This window comes from Pempheris klunzingeri, chromosome 7 (genome assembly GCF_042242105.1).
Source record: "Pempheris klunzingeri isolate RE-2024b chromosome 7, fPemKlu1.hap1, whole genome shotgun sequence".
Classification (NCBI taxonomy): domain Eukaryota; kingdom Metazoa; phylum Chordata; class Actinopteri; order Acropomatiformes; family Pempheridae; genus Pempheris; species Pempheris klunzingeri.
This window is the reverse complement of record NC_092018.1, coordinates 13,167,182-13,186,967: the sequence shown is the minus strand read 5'-3', so window position 1 is coordinate 13,186,967 and position 19,786 is coordinate 13,167,182. Positions and strand designations below refer to the sequence as shown.

Below are 19,786 nucleotides of genomic sequence, written 5' to 3'. Positions count from 1 at the left end.
GGATGAGACAGATGGTTTTACCTTGTTGTTTTGCATGTCCTTGTTGGCACCATTCTTGAGAAGTACAATAGCAGCCTCCACATTATTAACTGCTGCAGCCCAATGTAGAGCCGATTTACCTGACAAGACAAAAACAGAGGCTTTTAGGCCTGTTGTATTTCAACACATTTGAGGCTCTCGAACATTTAGCATTACATTTTACTGATTTGTTGTGGCAGAAAACAAAGAAACTTTACCGAAATCATCAATTGCATTGACGTCAGCATGACAGTTTATGAGCTCCTCCACCATGCCCTCCACTGCCAGCCTGGCAGCCAAGATCAGCGGTGTGGTGCCATCGTGCATGCGGGCATCCAAGTCTGTGGCCCGGTTCCTTATCAGAATCTACACAGACATATAATAGGTAACTACTTTGAGCTAAACATGATTCCATTGACATAATGAATATTTCATACCTCAAAGGATATTTCAATAAATGTCAAATTTACCCTGTGAGTAATTCTAAGTAATTCCAACCATTAGTAATTGTGGTCTACAACAGACCAACCTAACTTATGACTGAACAATTTATCATTTAGTCCATAAAATCTATAATATCTATTAATTGCTTGTATTATCTGACTGACAATCTTCCACCAAAAGATCCTCTCATTTGAGAAGCTAGAAACAGCTTCTGGTAAATCACTTGAAAAAAACTGTAATTGACTGATAAACTCACTAATCCTTTTTTAATTTTAGCACTTTCACTTTACAAAACAAGCTATGAAAAAATTGGGAAATTAATTTATGAGAACCCACCTGGAATACCCCCTGGGCATCAGCGGCCACAGCAGCATGCAGAGGCGTCCTGCCCATGTTGTCCTGGATGTTGGCATCGGCGCTGGCCTCCAGCAGGCGCTTGGCCGCATCAGAACGAGCGTATCGTGCAGCCAGGTGAAGAGCGGTTTCGCCCGTCCGGTCTGTCTGGTTGTGGAGGTTGGCGCCCTGGTAGATGAAGTCGTTGATCACATTGGCAGAGGCGTCCTCCTCTTCCTCGCTGTTGCCTGTCTCTAAACCTCCCCCACTGCAGGAGGCAATCATCAGCGGTGTGAATCCGTCTGGAGAGAGAGGGGAGAGGATGGGTCTATGAAAGAAGGCTCTTGTAGGTAAAAGACTGCGTGGTCAGCATGGCACAGGCCCAGTTACTGCTATGAAAAGACAGGAACCCACACTTCAAAGCAGCTGGAAGATCAAAACAAGTAACAAACAAATCGAAAGTGGATTTGACACGTTTGCCTGGGTTCAATCATTACAGCTCTCTCCTCTCGATAATGGATTCTGATCAAGGCCCCGGCACAAGAGAAGCTTCAGAAGGAAAGCGAAGCTAGGGGGATAGAGGCCGGGGCTTGCTAAAGCTAGGCTGCTGCAAAAACGAAGCATTAATATCTATCTGTGAGAGGCAGCTCAGTCAGTAGAATTGAATAGGTTTTCTCCTCTTCAAAAGGATAGCAAGCCCTAGATTTCGCAGATTTGGTCGATTCAAGTGCATCGATCCACAACGGGGGAAAAAAGCGTGCTCTCAGGTTGTTAACCCTGTTACTTTGATTTTCCATAGCTTTTCTTCAGGGAATTTGACACTTACTACAAACTTGGGTTTTTGCATTTGATGCTATCATTGTTTTTATAATGTGGAACAGAAAAAAGAGAGGCCCATTACTGGTTAAATGATTAATCTGATCAGGAATCAGTGTTTCCCCCCAGGCGCCTGGCTTCCAGCCGGCTGCTTTGAAGAAGATCCTTTACCCTGAGGACATGGGGCTTTAGCAACTCCTACATGCACGGTTACACATACGCACACATACACACACACACACACACACACACACACACACACACACACAAAAGCACAACTGCACACACGAGAAATGTGAAATTTTCACTCACACTTTTTTCAATGCATTCATGCACATGCAAATACACACACTTGAAAGGTGAAATGTTCAGAAACTGTACATTAAGTCGCACACAGATGCACACACACACACACACACACACATGCTCACAAACATAAACACACCCTCTTTCAGAAATGTTCATTCAAAAGTTACATGTCAATCTGCTAATGTGAAATGTATAAATCATCCAGTTCTTCACAAGAACAGACAGCAACAATTAGTGGAAAGTCAGAAATAACAGAGCTAATGTTGTGTAAAAAAATATAAACATATATTTATTTCTTATGCCTATAATCATCTTGAATATCTTCCAAAAACTGATTCCATATTTTCTCACACAATTAGAGCGACACTGACGGATAAAACTGACTTTTGTAAAAAATCTTGGAATAAGTATTGTTCATTCTAAAGACAACACTGTCATCCACAGTGAAAATCAACCAAAATCACATCCACATCCATGATTTTATTATCAGTGAGTGAGTAAGTGTTCAGTCACCCACCTGGTCCCCGGACATTGACATCCATGCAGTCATTCTCAATCTCGCCCTGAGGGGGAGTGGGAGCGATGGAGGGGATGCGCAGATCAGCGGCGTCCAGGTGCTGCTGCGTCCACTGCCGGTGGTCCGTCTGGTCGTCCACCTCCAGTATAGCCTGCTCGTCAAACTGCTAAAACAGGGACAGCACCAGGTTAGATAACTGAAATTGAGCACGAGAGCTTTAAATCAAATTAAATCAAAGTATAACAAAAAGAGATTTAAACTTCAAATAAACATTATCCAAGAACAGTTTTCCTAACCCTAATTGAAAATGGAGAATTAAGTCATTTTTAATTTCCAAAGACGCAATTAATTTTTGTTTGCAGGAAACTGTTGCAAGTTGAAAGTTGTAAAAAAAATCCTAAATGCCATATCAAAGCTCCATTGATATGCAAAATTTTGATTTCCTTACCCTGAAGGGTTTTGCATCCGAAGGTTCGTCTTCTTCCCAATCATTCTGGGTGTCATCCATGAGTGAAATGTCTGAGGTGTTTTTCAGTGGCCTGTGATGAAGCAGAAAACCCAGTAAAAACCCCTGTAGTCTAGTGCTTCCATCTCATCTGAGCCTCTCACCATTAACGGTGCAGCAATGCCGAAAAACAAAAGCATTGATTAAATTCATACCCCACCCCTCTGCCCCAACAAGTCAATTAATGCGCACCTAAACCTGCTATATCATTATCATTAATGATCCAGGAAAAAATCCTTTCCCAAATTTGCCTGATGACCAGTTACACCCATGATGTCCCTCAGAACTAGCCCTTCACCTGACCAGCAAAGAAACGGGTGCAGCGATGACACAGAGCGCCACCGTGAATGAACAGAAACTTACTTTAATCCCACCGAATCCTCTCCGACAGGCTCACGTCTCTTCTTCTTGCTGGTCTCTGTGGTTTTGAAGCCTTCGGGGAGCCAGAGCCGCCCGTGCTCGTGGCGGCGCTTTCGGGCAGCCACCATCCCCACTCCGAGGAAGGCCAGCAGCCCTACGCCGCCAAGGACCAAGTAGATTGGGTAGAGATCCTGTGAAGACTGGGGGTCCACACCGCCTGGTACAAAAAGGGACAACATGGTCAAGACGGACCGAGGAGCGGACGGTGGACCGACAGGATATAGACCAGGACACCCAGGATCAGCCTGAGTGTTCGAACAGAGCGAGTCCAGCTCTTCTTCGCCCCACGGTTCCCACTCCAAAACACAACGCAACCAGCAGCAAGTGCCAGAAACCGACTGACGATCCTCACCGTTTCCAAAGCTAGCTTCTACTATCTATTCAGTAATAATCAGAATTGCTAACCACTTTTCATCAAAAAAGAAAAAAAAGGGATGGGGCGTGATAAAAAAAGAAAAAGGGGAAAAAAAGAACACCACCACCTCCTCTCTCCCTTTTCAACCCAGGGTACCAAGAGACAACTTTACCATTTCTTCTTTAAGAGAAAAAAAGGAGGGGGATTAATGAACTTCAAATTACTGCACGCGCTTTAAGCTGTAAAGACGAAGGATTTATTAGGATTTTCAAGATAACAAAGACTCCCAACTTCTAGCACACTCCCGATCAATTTTTCCCCTTCTCTTTTTTTCCACTAACGATTTTGAAATGATAAACTCCCCCAACCTAAACCCTTAGAGATGCATTAAGTCCTGGTATTACATTCAGTGAGGTGAAGGTTGCAGCAGCCCCTCACACTGTGGGATGAAGTGTGCGTGCGTGCACGTGTGTGAGAGTGTGTTATCTGCGGACGTATATGTGTACATGTCTGTGAAAAGGAAGAGAGACGGAGACAGAGATGGAGTGTTACACTGTGAGAGTAAGAGGTTGGATGAGTTGATTTGCAACAATTAACCATTTTGGAGCCTGAAGCCAGTGGATTTACACATCCGAGGGAAGGGATTGATTGTTTAGGCCACGAGATTCACAATTGCATTTGTTCACCGCTGCATAACAAATACACAATCAAAGAGTGCTAGGGTTAGGACCCGACCAGAGGGCGCGGCGAATACTTTCCGTTTGAGTGTGTATGTGAAAGAGCACGTGTCTTATCCACTTGTGTATGAGCATGCATGTGTGGACACTAGCACAAGGCCTTAAAGGATCATGCCAGTGGTTTTGCGTGTGTTTGCCCACTTTCTATAATTCACATTTATTTTACAGCACAACTAATCATTATGCAAAGCTTTCATTTGCGGTTTAGATTCATGGCTGTGTTTTTTCCCCTGGTAGCTTTTGGTTTTCACTCATATAAAAATCAATAACCAGACTCTTGAAAGTTTGTTTGAGTTGTGTAACACGACATCAAATCTGCATCAAAGCTACATTATTGTTTGCGTGGTAATAAAGTTTAAAGGCTGAGGCTAGCGATATTCATCAACAAATCCTACAAACATCAAATCCAACAATAGGTTAGTCCGTCTCTAAATAGTTTGCAAATTCCTGTTCTTCTTTGTACCAGCCTCAAGCCCATTCATTATGACTGAAGACATCAATCTTTGGAAACGAATATAGTTTCATTTCTTAAAAAAGGAAACATAATTTCCTTAAACTGCTGAGCACTGCAACTTTCAGCAAATGTTGCTCAAAAAGAGGTAAAACTGGAGCTTCAGCTACAGATTAATGCCCATTTGGTCCTCCAGTGAGTATTTCCAGCAGCAGGATGGTGTATGTGGAACTGACTCAAAATAAACTACTGTGTCGATAATTATGATGAAGCTACGTGTCACTCAGTGTGTGGCTCATTGACGCTGGAGCTCTATAGCACAGTGGAATAAGATATAACATGGTTTGAATCCACAGACGATACTTATTAGTAGGACACATTCATTGTTGGTTATGGTCTTCTCATGGGATTTGTTGACTGTTACACAAACTATAGATATATCGATAAACACACTGTTTAAGTGCAGATGGATCTGCAAAGTCTGCACTCCATTACCACTCAATGACTTGATGTCCACAATTGAATGCTGTGCACAAATAAAAGGAAATCAATGAATGTCTAGAATAGTGGGAACTACTAAAAACATAAAACTGTAAAAACTGAAAAAAACATTTAGTGGAGTTAAACTCTGCAAACACACTGATATGGTCCTTTAACTCATGGAGATTTCTAGAGTGAAAAAAAACATACTGAGCAGTCTGTAATCAAAGGGCTGGTATATAATATGCATACAGACATTTTCTTTGGTTTGTGCTGGCTTGTACGAGATGCACTCACTGAAAACAGCTTCGATGGTGTAGGGGACATCCAGTTTGCCACTGGAGGCCAATGCCCCGAGGAAAGCTGCGGCGTTATTGGCGTTCTGGAAACACTCAGTGGACTGTTGGAAGCACTGACGGTTGTCCACCTCCAAGTGGACGACTGAACTATAGAGAGAAAAGAAAGATCACACAGAGGTCATGTTGAATCAAAAGACTGAGCACGGACCGCAGTAAAAACCTTTTTTGTACGCTGAATTATGAAGATTGCACTATAATTAGTGAGTTAGACACTATTGAATATTCTTGCTCACCCTTTGATCTGCAAGTGATCCAGTTCCCTCCTCGTTCTCCAGCTCCTGCCTGCCGCATCAAACAGGCTCCTCTTCACCACGTGCAGCACCTTTCCAGGAACCTCTGCCCACGAATCCACTGAGCGCTTGACGTTGTACTTCTTCAGCTCATGTTCGTTCCCGTAGTACGGGTATACCATCATCTCGCCCTTTGCGTCCTTCCTGAATATCACATTGGTACGGAGGACGCGACTCAACTCGCGCAGGAAGCCGAATGAGTTGTTGAGGAGCTGCCTGGGGGTGATGTGCACCACAAGGACCAACTGGCCCATGGCGAGCTTTTCAGGCATGTTGTTGGCACAGTCCAAACCGTCCCACTCGCACTCAGCATTGTTGCAGCCCTGGTCGCAGTGGTTGTCAGCGTAGTGGTCCTTGCAGTACTGGTCATACAGAGGACTGAAGAAAAAAAAGGTTAAGTTATGGATTTGGTCATTCAGATATGCAGTATTGAGTCATGATCGACTGCACCAAGCACTATTATATAGCCTGAACCTTTATTGCAAATATTGAAATTTCTTCAACATGAGTCAAATTCTGGCCTAGAAGAACAAAACCTTGGTGACGTAGATAAATAAAACATCTAAAAATCCAAACTAAAAATTCAATATTTTGAAGGTTTGTTTTAACTGTTTTAGCCTGTCTGTAGGACAAGATGCTCCTCTTAGTGCCATCCAGGCCTGATTAACACATTTCCAGAAACGTCACTGAATTTGTTGTAAATTCTAATTTAAATCTCATCTCATTTCTAGACACAAACACCACTCACTTGCACTGTCCTTCCAGATTCTGGCAGTCAAACCCATCGTAGAGACATCCAGCATTGTCGCACTGCGAATCGCACTTGCCGTCATTGAAGTATCGCCAGCACTGCAGAGAGGCCGAGCAGTTCTTCCACGGGTCGTTGAAGTTGAGGGAGCAGTCGCCGTTGTCCCAGCCGCACGCGTGGTTGTTACAGAGCACGTCGCAGACCTTGTTGTGCTTAGCTTCCTTGCACTGCGGGATATCGCAGGTGACCTCCACCTCCGACGGAGGAGGGATTTTGTGGCCAAACCCTCCCTTGAAGCTGTGATCAAGGATGTGGCATCGGAGCCCGTTGAAGTTTGTGGGGCAGACGCAGTGGTAGTATGGCGCCTCAGAGGTGTATTCACACGTGCCGCCGTTGTAGCAGGGGTTTGAGTTACAGGGGCTGTCGGTGGGATACTGGCACTCAGGCCCAGTGAAAGACGGGGTGCACAGACACTTGGGACTCTTGTGACCGGAGATGCAGGTGCCTCCATTGTGGCAGTGCAGGCTACCACAGGCCTGGGCGTCATATTCACACGTGGAGCCGGTAAAGCCCTATGACGACAGGACACAAAATAAGACAAAAGCTTTTTATTTTAGCTAACACTTTGGAGGTCATTTTTTCATTTTCACAATGAAAATTTTTGAATTTATGTATGTTCATTTTCAGTACTGAATATAACAATTTATACAAAACTCTAGGTGAAAATCCTTAATTTTACTTCTGAGCTACAAACTTTGATTGGCAGGGTACCCTGGGGCTCTGTGGTTAGCTGTGTCACCTCACAGCAAGCAGGTCAAACCAGGATGGCTACATGTCTTTGCTGCATAGACATGAAGGTTAGGTGAATTTCAAACTCTAACTTGGCTGTGTGAGTGAGAGAATCAATAATTCTGTCCATCTGTGTGTTTTCACAATTACCAAAAGCAAGAGCAGATTCTTCAGGTAGGTCAAGCATGTGTGTATGTGTGACTTATGTGTTCACTTGTATTGATCAGGGGACAGAAATCTGTTCATGTTAACATTTAGGGGACTCATCACCCTTGAGGGGACAAAACTGTGGTCCTCACAGAGTTAACCTTTTTCATACAATAATGTTTGATTAAAAGAAAGGCGGTCTATATCCACAAGGTGTAGCTCCTGGTGCACAAACAAGGGTAAAATAATATAAAACTGAATGTGAGCGTGACAAAGAGCTGGGTGTGTACTTACAGGAGGACATTTGCAGATGAAGCCATGTGGGGTGTTACTGGCTACAGCACAGGTCCCTCCATTGCGACACGGTTTTCCCTTACATCCATCAAACACTGTGTCACAGATTTGACCTACAGAGGAGTCAGACACAAAAAATGTTAATCATATTAGGTAACAGTTTCAAAAAGATCCTCATATTTTCCACTTTAGGGTAACAACTTATTATTTTCAATATCCATTAATATGTTGACTATTTTCTCAATTAATCATTTGAGCCAATAAATGGGAGAAAACGTAAGAACTCAAGTTTTATTAAGAAATAGAGCTGGAAACTACACAAATTCATTCTCTGAGCTGCCCCCCTCCCTTACCTGTGTATCCAGTGCGACACTCGCAGCGGTAGTTGTTGGTGAGCTGGATGCAGCTGTGCGTGCCCCGTGGGTCACAGGGGTTGGACAGACACTCGTTGACGTCTCCCTCGCAGCGATCGCCTACGTATCCTGCAGGACAGATGCAGTGGTAGCCTCCGACTCGATCCACACACTTCCCTTTGTTGAAACACTTGGGCTCTTTGGTGACCGGGTCAGTGAACGGGTTGCAGTCGTCCATGTTGATCTCACAGTGAACACCTGAGGGAAGCATGGCAGGTGGAGAGGGATGAGTGATGTCAGTTTTCAATAGTTTAGAAAAAGGGAACTTTTTACTCTGTGATGCATTACAGGAGCTCATTTGTGATAATGTGATGTAATCTGCTTTACTGGTACAGGCATTCTCTCAATTAAATTGCCTTTTTAGTCGTTAGGATGACGTTTAGGCCCTGAGGCCTCCTTCAAGATCAACAATAAATATAGGACACAGGCACTGATGATATAGGCCAAACCCTAGTAATCTGATGGTGATTTGAGAATCAAGTTCCAACCTCAGGGTGAGAAATTTGTGGTTCTTGTCACTTCATTGGAAGTGATTTGATTAGCAGTATTTCCTGTATTATGGATTTACGAGTTTTGGCTCTGTTTTTCTCACCCCGAGGTTGGAACATGAAATTACTCTCAGTCAGATGTGATACTAGGGTGTGGCCCATATTTGAGCGCATGTGTCCTATTCTTTTTGTTGATCTCGAAGAAGGCCCGAGGGCCGAAACATCATCCTAGTAAAAGAGAAATGCATATGAAGCCAGAGTGTGTGACACGTTTTTTTGTCTGTTCCTACATCTACTTCCAGTAATCAGCACCTCACTATAATACTTGGTATGCACTACTTTTTTGTTAAAGCTTTTTTTTTTTTTTTTTTAGTTACTCAGTAGCTAATTTGTGTTTTCTGCCCATGTTTCTCTTCACTTTCATTGCAAGAAAACCTCTTTTACTGTAAACTGCAGTGATCACTGTCCTCTTGCAGGGTGATTTTTGCAGGAAATTTTGTTTAAAATGATCTGCTCCCAATAAAAATCACCAGAAATAAACACAGAAGTACAAATAGACTTAACAAAAGTCAGAAATAAACAGAATTTCAATCGTGTCTTGCTTCCATGATCTAACACACAAACTGATTTTTAACTTTTATAGACAAAAAGTAGACATATCTTTAAAGATTTTCAGCAATAAAAAGTCTAAATCCGGTAGAGAATAAACAATGAGCCTTACAAATCATGAATGTAAAAATAGATGGTGGATTTTGCTTTAACTTTATGTCAACAACTCTGACATATTATATTTTCTTGGTCAAAATGCCCAACATGCTGGCTTTTTTGGGATGCACCCAATTCCGCTGGCACTTTGAGCTGACCTACAACACACACTCTCTGAATGTCTGGGAGAAAAATCAATGGTGTATTTGACAAGTAGAGGAAGGGATGGAGGCAAGACAGGAGGAGGAGTTTTCAGACATGCCCTGGCGGCTGGTAAGCCCTAATTAATGAAGTGTGGAGACAAGGAGGAGAGGATGGAGAGGCAGAGTGGTGTGGAGGAGTGTGCGTGGGGTCTGCTGACCTTGGGTTCCCCGGGGACAGGAGCATTTGTAGGTATTGATCAGGTCAATGCAGGTGCCCCCGTTCTGGCACGGCTGGGAGAAACATTCATTGATCTCGTCCGAGCAGTTGGTCCCCACGTATCCTGGCATGCACTGAGAGAGAGAAAGGGAACAAGAGAGAAGAAGAAGAAGAGGAAGCCAAGGAAGAGGAAGAAAAGGAAAGCAGAGAGAGAAGAAAGGGGAAAGTTTAATCAATGTCTGACATGAAACAAAGATGGTTTTTGTTTACCTGGCTGTTTTCTGGCCTCCATCTTGCCAAGGCCAGCAGATCCTTTATTTCAGAGGAGATTAACATAACCAAGCTGTTTGTCTCCTATTTATAAACAAGCCTCTTCATTAGGGCAGCCTAGTGTTGTTTCAGCTGAAATGATGCCTGCTGTACACACAGGCACTTTAACAAATTCATGACTCAAAATTGAGATTTGTTGTTTAAAAAATGTAAAACAAGGTGCGCAAGCTTTATGAAGTCAGAAATGTTAACAAGACCTTTGAAATGCCAAGTAGAGTCATTTAAGACTCTATTGGCGATTAAAAATAGCATTAAATTAAAATATACTGTATGATTGGACTGATCTTCACAAATGTCATCACATAACATTCTATTTAATTAAATCTCTTTCAAATGTCCTGAGTTTATTAAGTCTATTTAGACCTGATGCTTTCCAAAACATAGAACATAGAAAAACAACTGGATGCATAGTTTTCTTCAGTGCTGTTACCTTGCAGGTGTATCCACCTAAAAAGTCCGTACAGGTGGCTCCGTTTTGGCAGGGGTTTGGGGTGCATTCGTCCACCTGCTCCTCACAGTAGCTTCCAGTATATCCAATCTGGCAGTGGCAGTAGTGAACGTTTCCTGCGTCCAGACACTGACCTGAGTTACGGCACAGATGGGCAACATCGACTCCTGCGTACAGAGGATGACAGAGATGTCAGTTTTTTGGTTATTTATTTGAGCAAGGGAAATTTGCCTGCACACATTTTCAGCAACACACTAATTCACACTCAAAATATTCTAACATGCAAAAGAACAGTTGTGCACACCTGCATAAAGAAACACACAGTGACTCCCATCTTACCTCTCTGTTTGGCTGCCACCTCACAGGAGACACTGGGGACGTCACAGTAAAGTCCCATCCAGCCAGTCTCACACTCGCATCTATAGGTGGTTCCTGTTTGCCAGCAAGTTCCACCGTTTTTACACGGTGATGAGTCGCACCAACGAACTAAGTTCTGAAAGGTACAAGCCACACATTATCAACCTGAATTCCCCCTCAAGTGACCTTGAATTGGCGATTTGCAGGTCCAAGAGTTAAAACTGAGCTTAACTTTGCTGAGAAACAATTTTTACATTTACATGATTAGATGGTATTTCAGTGTTAGGCTGATCCTAACTACACAAGAGAGGTGATGAGAAAAAACAAACAGGAAAACTCAAACAAAACTCTCCTGACATCCTCTTACCTGACAGTTGAGTCCGGTGTAGCCATGTGGGCAGGTACACTTGTAGGTGCCGTAGCTGTCCTGGCAGGTGCCGCCGTTCAGACAGGGTTTGGAGTCGCATTCGTTGATATCATGCTGGCAGTAGCTCCCAGTGAATCCCGGCGGGCATAAACACGTGAAGGTGTTGATGCCGTCCACACAGGAGCCGCCATTGAAGCAGGAGCTGCAGAAAAACAAGGATAAGGATGTTGTATGAAATTAGCTGTAAAAGTATTCTGCAGCTTATTAGGAAGAGCGGAGGAGGAGGAGAAATCAATAAAACTCTTATTGCCTTAGCCTCAAACGTACTAACATCTGATTTGTCCACGCAAAGTTAACTAAGAACAACATTTTTTTCCAGCAATGCCCCACTTCATATTCTAACTCGTGTGTTTTCCCACCTGGGAGCTGCACTGATGATGCTGAGTGAAACCAGTCTTTTTTTTATCGAACAACTCTCATTTAGGAAACAGGCTACTTAACCTACTGCTCACGGGATAGATGCAATATAGAGGTAATGCAATCAGCTGGTGCTCATAAATACTCCACCAGAGGGGGCAGTGGTGGACAAGAAAATTGGATCTGCATTAACAAGTGGATGAAAGTGAACCTGTTGATCTGAACAGATGGCCTCACTCACCGATCTGTGTAAATACAGATAAGATGTGTCTTATCTCTTAAAATAATATGATCGAATATGATACTGTCGTATTAACATGATGCTTTGTGACCTGTGAGCTCTGTACCTCTCAGTGCAGTCAGGAGTGTTATTTTCACAGTGGATTCCACTGAAGCCGGGCGGGCAGGTACAGGTGTAGCTGTTGACACAGTCGGTGCAGTTGGCTCCGTTCTTACACGGGTTGCTCTCACACTCATTGATGTCCTCCTCGCACTTTGTGCCCCGAAAGCCGGGTAGGCAGGTACACAGGAAGCCGTTCACCTCATCCTGACAGAGGCCCCCGTTGCTGCAGGGGTCTGCGGGAGGAAGAATTAGGCAGATGAAACTCTGCTTCGCTTGTGTTTTGAGGTCTTTGCAAAGTGCAGTGTGCAGTGTCTATGATACATGAATTAAGCAAAAGAAGTAAAATGAGAGAGACTGGAAAACGTACTGGGCTTGCAGTCATCGATGTTGGCTTCGCAGTTGCGTCCACTGAAGCCCGGCTTGCAGCTGCAGCGGTAACTGCCCAAAGTGTTTAGGCAGGTTGCTCCGTTGCGACAGGGATTCTTCACACACTCTTTGATGTCCACTTCACACGTTTGGCCTTGGCAAAAGGAAGAGAAAGTTCATTTCAGCTCTCTTCTTTGAATGTTGGCACAAAATACGTAAATATGGGTAACAGGATAAAAGTAGTAGGAGTAAAACAACACTTGATTCACAGGAGGTAAGTAGCAAGTAAGAAACTAAGTAAATACATGTGAGAAACATATAAATACATGTGAGAAAAGTAAAAATTCTATTCAAGCATCAAAGAAAGGAAAAAGGCTGTATCACGCATCAAACGTCAGGTGTAGACAGATTCAAAATGTTTTTCATTTATTTCAGTAATTTTCCAAGTGATTGCTTGAAAATATACTGAAATATATGGACACATTCAATTTAATTGAAATTTGTAATTGTACCACTTAGAAACTGGAGTTCTAGACCCTAAAATGGGCTTTTCTCTGTTGGGAGCACAAGACAGAACTGTATGACCTTCCCTCTACAACTGGAAATAAATAGTTCCTGTAGGACACACAAGTCATTATTGTTCACCTTGCCATCCTTCAGGACAGACGCAGGAGAAGCTCTGATAATCCTCCGACTCCTGACACACTCCTCCATGCTTGCAGGGTTTGGAGCTGCAGGGGGCCATCAAGGTTTCACAGTTCTCCCCTGTGACACACAAATACAACAACAATTTCATTAAAGTCCACCTTTAATTAAAATGAATTGCAAACGGTCAGCACTAGCTTTCACTGTGTGATATCATGTAGGAGTCATGAACTTGGAGATAACCCAATCCAAATGGACACAGAATCATCTTTCAATCAGTGCTATCAGAAGATTTTAGCCAGGTTCTGTCAGTAATAGAGGCCTGTGGAGACATTTCCCTATCTGTTTCCACAACACACGGCTCGTTCAGGAAGCCGGCACCAGTTTCCGGCCATTGTGAAGCCATTTGCTGTTCTGTGAGACAGGAAGCAGGCAAACAGGAAATGTGTCAAGCACCCCGTTCCCACCCCGGCACAAGCAAAAGACTTTTATTATTCAAAGTTGTGTGGATTTTTCCAAAAAGACGACTAGACAAATACAAGAAAATTTGCCCTTAGCCTTCCCATCATTATCTGTTTTGTTAAATAATATGTGAGATGATATGAAAATATTTTCCAGTTCTCTTATCAGGATGCTTGTGTATCACAGAGGAGCAGAGCGAGTCAGAGGTTTGGTGTCTTTGAGCCCTGAGGAAGTCTTGCTGGTGAACTTCACTTGACAGTTATTTCATCTGTTGCACGTTTTTCCTCCACCCAAAAAATTTAAGTTCACAGGCTGTGGAAACTGTCCCCCCTAAGAAAGGAAATGCCAGAACACCAGGCCAACACATCGGGCGTGTCAAATATTTTCAATAATATTTTCATACCCGTGTAAGGCAGGATGCAGTTGCACTTGTAGCCTGCGACGTCGTCAATGCATGTCCCCTGGTTCAGGCAGGGGTTGGAGGCGCATTCATTGATGTTGGTCTGGCAGTTTGGTCCTATAGTTGGAGTGGATAATATATTACACACACTTCAGTTTAAGCTGAGGGTCAACAGTCAAGTGGTATGGAGGGAATTGTGGTTTGGATGATGGAGAGCCTAAACACCAAAACACACTCATCCACACAACAATACTGACCAGTGAAGCCCATGCGACAGGTGCAAACGTATCCGCTGGTCATGTCCTTGCAGGTGCCTCCATTCATACATGGGTTGGATTCACACTCATTGTTGTTGATGTCACAGTTTTTACCGCTCCAGCCAGAATCACACAGGCATTTATAGCTGATGGGAAGAAAATGTTGGAAAACCTGAGTGATAAATCTCTGTAGATACACTCAGCCTGACAGATTTTCATCAGATGATTTGCTTCCACTGGAAATCCTCCCTCTGTATCTGTAGGGCTTTTGTTAAAAGACTAGTCTAACATTTTGGAAAACCTCTTCTTAACTTCCTTGTCTAGATGTTGACAAGAAGATTGATACCACTCTTTTAATCCACCGACTTCAAACTCTACTCCACTTTTGTTACTGCTACAGTACACTACATTTTAGCATTTAGGGTTATTCCATAATTGCTAGTCAAGGCTGTAGAAGCCACTGTTAAACAACTGTTTCTTATTAGATGTTTCTAGACTTTTCTTATTTCTTTTTCTTACTGTAATACAACCACAAAACTGCAACAACAAAAATAAAATAACAGGATATATATATATACTATAAAAATAGCAATAATGTCAAAATAATATAATACAGCAACAAGACATCAACAAAAGCTAATATATGAGGTTAAAACAGGTACAACTATATAACTGTAAATAGGTACACGTAAACTGGTACACGTATAAACAGATATATAATTAACAGATTGCAGAAGTTTTACTTAAAAGTGAGGGGGACTACATAACATAAAAGCCAGTTTGTAAAAGGGTGTTTTTAGGAGGAATTTTAAAGATGAAATTGATTTTCCTAGCGTAATCAGGCTGGTCATTCCCGAGCACAGGAGCCTTAAAGGAAAAAGCGCTGTCACCTTTGTTCTTGAACCTGGACTGTGGAGCAACCAAAAGGGCCTCACCTGAGGATCTTAGGCTGTGTTTTGGGTCATAAATATTTAAAAGGTCAGCAATATAGCTAAATGCTCCACCTTTCTGTGCTTTAACTATAATCAATAAAATCTTCTAAGTCTTACTGGTAGGCAGTGCAGATATGCTAGGACTGGGGTAATATGATCTCTATGCTCATGCAAATTAAGATTATAGCTGCGGCATTTTGGAGAGATTGATTTTCGACTGAGGCAGGTATAGAAAGAGTTGCAAAAGTCTAGATGAGATTAAATAAAAGCATGAATTACCTTCTCTAAATCATACTAGAGACACCATGTTTACAAATTATGTGGCCAAATATAGAGGGAGAAAAGGAGGGGGCCTGGAATGGAGCCCTGTAGCATCCCACAGGTCCTATTTGATAAGTAGGATTGAAGCCAACTCAGTGCTAACTCTGAGATACCTGCCCACTTTTCATGGTTCAAAAAAATAAATTGTATGATCTACTGTGACAAATGCTACACTCAGGTCTAAAAGGATTAAGAGTGAGCATTCTTCTAAATCTGCTGTGAGGAGGAGGTGATTAGCTACTTTAACAAGGGTTGTTTCAGTACTGTGTAATGCTCTAAAACCAGACTGGAATTTTTCAAATATATTACTATGGATCAGATAAGATAAGAATTGGGTAAAAACTATTTCTTCTTAAACTTTTGATTAAAAAAACAACCTAAAATTAGTTGTAGTTAAACAAAGTTAGTAGTTAAACACTACTGAATGTTTAAAACTAGAAGGAAAAGTTTTGGTGACCAGAAGACTGTTGACATACACCGAATAGTAGGATCTAAAAGTAAATGTAAACCTAAATAAAAGTGCCTGCGGAGTTAATTAGATTGAAAGACGTTTTATGGTGTATGCAAGGTGGATATTTCTTTCAGTGCTTTCAAAAGCTGACAAAGTGTGTTTAGACAATTTAGTACCACACATGTTGCCATAAACTGTAATGTCTTGGACCAGTTTGTAGATTGCCTCACCCATTGATCTTGTCTTCACAGTGGCCGTGAATGCAGGGATTGCTGAGGCACTCGTTGACCTGGGAGAAGCAGGTGGCATCATGGTAACCATCTGGGCACACACAAGTGAAGCGGTTGATGCCATCAATGCAGGTGCCACCATTGTGGCAGGGGTTGATGGCACACTCGTCGATGTTGATGTTACACATGGTACCTAAAAGGAAGGAGAGGATACTTTTGTATATATTCAGGAGTACCCAATTTTAGATTAATTTGATTTCTTGCCAAGAGCCAGACAAGAAGATTGATACTACTCTCATGTCTGGGACTTGCACTTGATTAGCTTAGCTTAGCATAAAAACTGTAAACAGGGGGAAACACCTAGGCTGGCTTTGTCCAAACCTGAAAAAAAACTACCCATCAGCACTCCTAAACCTCAGTAATCAATATGTTACATTATATTTGTTTAATCTGCACAAAAACCAAAGTGTAAACCACAGTTTCATACTAGGCGGTAAGGGAGATAAGTGGAATATTTCTTGGCTGGGTGCAGTGAAATTAAATCTACTAGTGTATAGACACAGAAATTATTGGCTTTGAAGTAGCAATAATAATTTCTGCACTACACACAATTTCTGATTTTGCTATTGCTCTGTTTAAAGTATTACTTTAAATACACAACGGCAGCAACACACAAAGCCGCTACACAATGAAATCTATATCTCAACGCAGTGAATGTATCAATTTCCAGAAACATGAGGGGTTTTAAGTCCCCCTTTGTCGGCCACTTGAAGCGTTGACGCCATTCAGCCTGGTGCCACGCATAACATAAAGGCAGCCCATTTAGCTTTAAAGCAGGGACTGGCTTCCAAGCTTTTAAAAGCTCAACTTTCAGGAATCTTTCAGGGAATCTTTTCTCCTGCTGAAATCCCTGGTGACTGTGTGTGCCACAGTGTATGTGTGTGTCCTGTCTTTGTATCGGAGGGCAGCTTGCGTGTCCTAACAGCAGCAGGTTGGGGACAGGGTGGAGTTGGAAAGTGACACCGGTCGAGCCTCAGAGGAGCGTGCTCACTCGCTCGCCATCTGTCACCCTCCCCATCAAGACCCACACTCCTCCATCCATATGTTTGATGCTCAAATCCTGGATTTTAAATACTGATTTCTTCTATTGGTCACCTGAGACAGCAGCCACATTTAACCTGTCTTATCTTAACTTGACAGTCACAGAGAGCCTTTCTGCAAACTGAAGGTCTTCAATGATTCAGACAGAGAGAGCTTGAATATGCATACACACAAATCTCCTCTTTTGTTATACTTTATTCTATCTGGCTGCAATTATTGATCAAGGTAATGAATATGCTGTATCTCAGGACATCTGGTATCTCTTTTCTTAAAATTTTGAACATTTTACAGGCTTTCCACTCTCTCTTCAATAGGCAGTAGACATTTCTACTCTTTAATTTTAGCTTATGAATTCTCTGCCATGCCAATGATGTTACCAACCCCTTTGTGAACGAGTTGCTTACCCGTGTAGCCGGGTTCACAGGCACACTCATAGCCATTAATCTTGTCAATGCAGGCCCCGTAGTCACAGGGATTGCTCTTGCAGTCGTCAATGTTGATTTCACAGTTGATTCCTGTCAGAAAATTGCTGTCAGTAACTTCAAAAGGTCAGAAAAAAGTCATGTTTCCATCTCTATTTGCATGTAGCGTGCTAGTCACCTGTGGTGCCCTTGGGGCAGCTGCAGATGTAGGCGTTCTCTCGGTCCTGGCAGGTGCCTCCATTCCTGCATGGCTGGCTCAGACACTCGTTGATGTTGGTCTCACACAGCCGGCCGGTGTATCCAGGGTTGCAGTAGCAGCTGAAGGAGGCCAGGCCGTCGATGCAGGTACCGTAGTGGCACGGGTCTGAGTAACACTCATTGATGTCCGTCTCACAGTGCCTCCCAGAGTAACCTGGCAACACAGTTGTTTTCTTGAGAACTAATGTACTCTTTTTTATTACTGATGTACACATTTTATTACATTATGAAAATCATTAAAATAGGGTATATTCGACTTGTTTGTTTCAACAATTTTAAGTGTTGTTAAAACTTGAATACCTTCAGTGCACTCGCAAGTGTACTTGTTGGGTCCATCTGTGCACTTGGCGCCATTTTTGCAAGGCGTACTGGCGCACTCGTCAATGTCTATCTGGCAGAGGTTCCCAGTGAAGCCTGGAAAAACATGAGGGGTGTTACTGTGTGCATGTGAGCATGAAGGAGTGTGTGTGTGTGTGTGTGTGTGTGTAGACATGGCTACTGTGTTCTCACCATTTCAAACCAGTCCCTCTCATAATCCTGAGCCCATGCTGTAGAGGGTCTCAACAAATCAGAAATCTGCATGTTAATTAACAACTGCGCAACACTACAAACTCTCTATTTTCCCTTTCACGTCTTTTCAGCACGACTCCAAAGGGAGATGGGAGAGTGGGGGAACCAATTCGTTTAAAGCAGGGGGAGGGAGAGAGGGAAAGAAATGAGGGAAGAATGAAAGTTGCGAGGCCTCCTGACCAAGGGGTGAGAGACAAAGGAGGGCCTGTCTGTTCAACGCAACGCCAAACTGAGCCCGTTGCCTCCTTTGTCCCCCAAAACTTTTCCATCACAATGCGCATTCTCCTGTCTTGCTTTCACCCTTTCCCCACTACCCCCTTCACTCCCTGCCTGCCTCTAAAAAGAACCAGCTTGACCTTTGACCCTCCACTATTCAAATTCCTTGTCATTCAAAATCAACCAGCAGCCTTTTTCCTTTTTTCTGAAGTTATTCTCATCTCAGATATTTTCTTTTTGTCTCTCCGCTCTCACATGACGGTACAGTCCAAGGACTAGTAGGATGTTGACTGATGAAGACGTAAAATAACTCCACCACACCACTACAGGAACACACAGGTGGGTTGAGCTAAAATGACTGACTCAGTTGCAGCTAATCCAGTGAGGAAGTATTAGTACGGCTGGCTCCAAGATGATTTCTCCCACTGGACTTTGCTGGAACCATTCATGGTTTTCTGACTTGGCCGCAAGCATACACATGGCGTGAGGACTGCAATGCAGACACAGTGGAGGTATGCATACATGTGTGTTTTCAGTTACACACACATGCACATACATGCAAACTGTGGTTAAAGCGTCAGGGGCTCAAAAAATGAAAAAGTAAAGAAGAATTGATAAAAACTTGGCAACAGAGTGCCAAAGCCAACATGATTTGCAAATCTGCAAGAGTAACCACTGTTTATGTCTGCATAAATTATCAAAACTACAAGAATTGTGCCAAAAAATGTTTTGTTGTACATTTAGCCAGCCCACACCTTTCACTTTGCCATAGACACCAGTGTTACTATTTGGTCACTATTATTGCTTGTTGGTGAGTCGGGTCCAGATCCGCTCCAAAATGTAACAGGTTCTTCCATGGCTCATGCTACATCGTGTCACAAAGTTTCATGAAAATCGGGCCCATAGTTCTTTATA

General features: G+C 42.8%; 1 protein-coding gene across 2 annotated transcripts in view; it reads right to left on the bottom strand.

The window, feature by feature from the left end:
- notch1b (notch receptor 1b) overlaps positions 1–19,786 on the bottom strand; it is a 43,340-nt gene that overhangs the window by 2,937 nt on the left and 20,617 nt on the right. The window contains exons 10-33 of one of the 2 annotated variants that reach the window (XM_070833168.1): positions 18,386–18,499; positions 18,006–18,239; positions 17,810–17,920; positions 16,305–16,497; positions 14,371–14,516; positions 14,117–14,230; positions 13,252–13,371; positions 12,608–12,760; positions 12,245–12,473; positions 11,481–11,682; positions 11,096–11,249; positions 10,739–10,923; positions 9,980–10,112; positions 8,366–8,623; positions 8,013–8,125; positions 6,783–7,354; positions 5,978–6,412; positions 5,683–5,831; positions 3,306–3,519; positions 2,886–2,976; positions 2,438–2,603; positions 799–1,097; positions 237–384; positions 22–119 (exon numbers count right to left, since the gene is read on the bottom strand). In XM_070833168.1, the coding sequence (XP_070689269.1) occupies positions 22–119; positions 237–384; positions 799–1,097; positions 2,438–2,603; positions 2,886–2,976; positions 3,306–3,519; positions 5,683–5,831; positions 5,978–6,412; positions 6,783–7,354; positions 8,013–8,125; positions 8,366–8,623; positions 9,980–10,112; positions 10,739–10,923; positions 11,096–11,249; positions 11,481–11,682; positions 12,245–12,473; positions 12,608–12,760; positions 13,252–13,371; positions 14,117–14,230; positions 14,371–14,516; positions 16,305–16,497; positions 17,810–17,920; positions 18,006–18,239; positions 18,386–18,499 (4,631 nt within the window). The remainder of the gene's footprint in view (positions 1–21; positions 120–236; positions 385–798; positions 1,098–2,437; positions 2,604–2,885; positions 2,977–3,305; positions 3,520–5,682; positions 5,832–5,977; positions 6,413–6,782; positions 7,355–8,012; positions 8,126–8,365; positions 8,624–9,979; positions 10,113–10,738; positions 10,924–11,095; positions 11,250–11,480; positions 11,683–12,244; positions 12,474–12,607; positions 12,761–13,251; positions 13,372–14,116; positions 14,231–14,370; positions 14,517–16,304; positions 16,498–17,809; positions 17,921–18,005; positions 18,240–18,385; positions 18,500–19,786) is intronic. The other variant, XM_070833169.1, reaches the window with a different exon arrangement.